Source organism: Harpegnathos saltator, unplaced genomic scaffold (genome assembly GCF_003227715.2).
Source record: "Harpegnathos saltator strain DR-91 unplaced genomic scaffold, Hsal_v8.6 scaffold348, whole genome shotgun sequence".
In the NCBI taxonomy this organism is placed as follows: domain Eukaryota; kingdom Metazoa; phylum Arthropoda; class Insecta; order Hymenoptera; family Formicidae; genus Harpegnathos; species Harpegnathos saltator.
Window position 1 is genome coordinate 12,862 of NW_020230148.1, and position 2,889 is coordinate 15,750.

General features: G+C 40.3%; 1 protein-coding gene across 1 annotated transcript; it reads right to left on the reverse strand.

Moving 5' to 3' along the window:
- Window positions 1–1,127: 1,127 nt before the first annotated feature.
- Window positions 1,128–2,474, reverse strand: LOC105189973 (uncharacterized). The gene is made up of 2 exons (XM_025300294.1): window positions 2,436–2,474; window positions 1,128–2,379 (listed from the first exon to the last, which is right to left on the reverse strand). Exon 2 carries the CDS (start codon window positions 2,205–2,207, stop codon window positions 1,743–1,745), a length of 465 nt encoding a protein of 154 aa, XP_025156079.1. The 5' UTR covers window positions 2,208–2,379; window positions 2,436–2,474; the 3' UTR covers window positions 1,128–1,742.
- Between the last annotated feature and the right edge of the window lie 415 nt (window positions 2,475–2,889).

A 2,889-nucleotide genomic window follows, 5' to 3' on the forward strand; every position in this document is an offset into this window, starting at 1 on the left:
GAATAAAAGGAAATGCCTTTTTTTTAGCTTTTAAGATGCTCCTACATTCTTCATCCCACCAAGGAGAAGGAAGTCTACGCAAAGATGGTCTGTCCCTCATGATGGAAACTCCTGCATTAATCAGCGAGGAGTGTATCTTATCTAAAATGTTGTTGTAAGTAAAAACAGGATTTGCCGAAAGTTTCGATGCACTATCCTTTTTGTCATAAAGAAGTGACAGTTGTGACTCAAAACTATTGGAAAAATGATCCCAATCAATTTTGGAAACATAATAGTGGGGTCTGCAACCAAATTTGTCAGGAGTGAGATCAAGAAACTCAATGATAATTGGGTAATGATCGCTTCCATAAAGATAAGGGAGCGTTTGCCATTTTGCACAGGTTGATATGGAATTTGAGGTAATCGTGATATCAATGGCACTATAATGGAGTAAGTCTTTGGAAGACCATGTAGGGTTACCATTATTTAAAATTACTAAATTAGAATTGGAGATAGCATTAGCAAATATTTTGCTGGCATTAACCGGATTAAAAACGTTATCACACCAGAGAGGGTGTCTATAGTTAAAATCTCCGGTAATGATCAAGTTATAAGTACTCTTAAACTTAGCAAAAAAGTTATCCCAGAAGGGCGGATCGTTATCAACTAATGTATTGTTAGGTGGATTGTATACTGAGATCAACAGGTGCGGAATTTGGTTAATATTAAATTCAACGCAGCAGAAATTTACGTTGTAACTGGAAAGAAGCTCCTCATCAAGCGCAGTGTGTGTGACCACAAAATTGATGTCCGATCTAACTGCTATGGCTGCACCTCCTCCCGGATCTTCTCTGTTGTGGTAATAAGAATGTAATTGTTAAGATTCATCCTATCAGTGTCTTTCAGCCAGGTCTCCGAAAGACAAATAAAAGCTGGTAACCCTGGGTATTTATCAAGAAGAGCAATAAGGTCGTTGAATCTAGCTTTCAAAGATCTACAATTCCATTGCACTATGAAAAGAAAACTGTCCCGATTATTCTGAGCCGTCTTCCCTTTTTATAACTATTCCAACAAAAGTAGACCGTGTTATGATAATATTTGTTTTTTTATTATTTGTTATTTTGGAGTTGTAATACAGATTAATTCGCTTCTTGATTTGTTCTAAGATATTCTTCCTGATGTTTGACTATTAGAGACGACAATAAAGAGCATAAACCCGATATCACGTTATGGGGACCAGAAATAATTAATTGCGGCGCCGTATCTTCAGAGGTAGGGTCTATTTTTTCACCATAATCTGTGATAAAGTTGTTAAATTCCGTCAGCAAAATCTGTTCTGTATTAGGATCTTGAACAACAGAAGGAACCACCTCCATATTTGGCGAGGAGGAGGGATAATCTCCCTCCCCCTCCACCACATCTCCCAATCCACCCTAAGGTGAGGGAAGGCAAGGCAAACTTGTTGTAAGGAAAAGAGTATTACCATCCCCCGCTCGGCCAGGGGTAAAGTTGTAGGAGGGGCTTCCAGATCCAGAGGGATTGGATTGTCAATTACGGGAATATCCTCAGATGGGGGTGTCATCTGCTCCGAAGGAAGGTTGAAGCTTATTGATCTTTTTCTCTTGTATGAGGTTCTGCGCGATATATTAGACTTATGTGGACTTATCTTGTTCTTAGGAAAGTTGTCTTCCGGATGGTTTTGCAGGTTGTTCTCTCCGCTAGTCGACAGTCTGGGGTCCAAGTCCGAAAAGTAGTCGCTCTCCTTAAACCTTAAAGGGGATAAAGTCCGCAAACGTAGCAGATTCTTCAGCACTGTTAACTTCGAACCATTTATTTGGTAAACGATGCCCAGTGGATTTATAGAACGCCATGGCATCCGCTGGATTCAGACCCAATTTCGCCATGACAATCTTCGCTCTTCGGTTTTCAATAAAAGTCAGACATATGCCCGAGCTGGCCCTATGATTAGGGAAAGGAAGTTTCCTCCGCAGGCAGTTAATACAAGCCAGATTAGATGATGAGCAACTCTTCGAATGATGTCCCTTGCTCGCACAGGTTGCACATACCATGGTTTTCGAGCCGCCTCTGCATTGAGCCTCAATATGACCGAAACGTTGGCAGTTGTTGCATCTCTTTATTTTCTGTATATATGGTGCAAATCTGATCTTTTTCCCTAAATAGATAGCTGCTTTGGGAGCGGATAGACCTGCAAATGTTATCATTATCATATTGGATGGAATATACACGAACTTAGATTTATCGGCAGGATCCACTATCCTCCTTTGAATATGCTTGACTTCTAATATTTCCGGTAGCTGGGTTATATAATGAGGAGGTGCCTGTAAAAATTGTTGGATTTCCTCCGTTGTTTCAGAATAATCAATATCTCTGGTAACAACCCTGGAAGTGATACGATAATCCGGTACGTAAGCTATCCAAATGGTATCCCTAATTACCTTCTCCCCCATGACGGAGACGTTTTCCACCATTTTATTGGCCGCTACCCCGTCTGGGAAGGAGACTGAGAATTTATATGTTCCGACAGATTTCAGATTGATTGCGGATCTCCACAATGTTGGAAAAAGTCTAGCCATTATTTTGCCAATTTTTATTTCACTCATGATAATGTTTTTATCGATGCGGTTGTCTACTACTTTGGATATATATATTTCGAAAGGACCTTTTGACGAAGGTCCGTCTGTCCTATCTATTCTGCATGAGTCTTCTATGTGTTTCGGTCAATGCGTTACTAGACTTTTCCTTCGCCCCCGGCGAGGGATCAGAGGTCCTATTCGAATATGAAAATGTAGATGTAGAAGAATTATTGCGTTGATTTCTCACCGATTCCGCATACAAAGAATACTGCGATTTGTCATCAAGGGTATTTAGAGGAGATGACGTATCCTTATC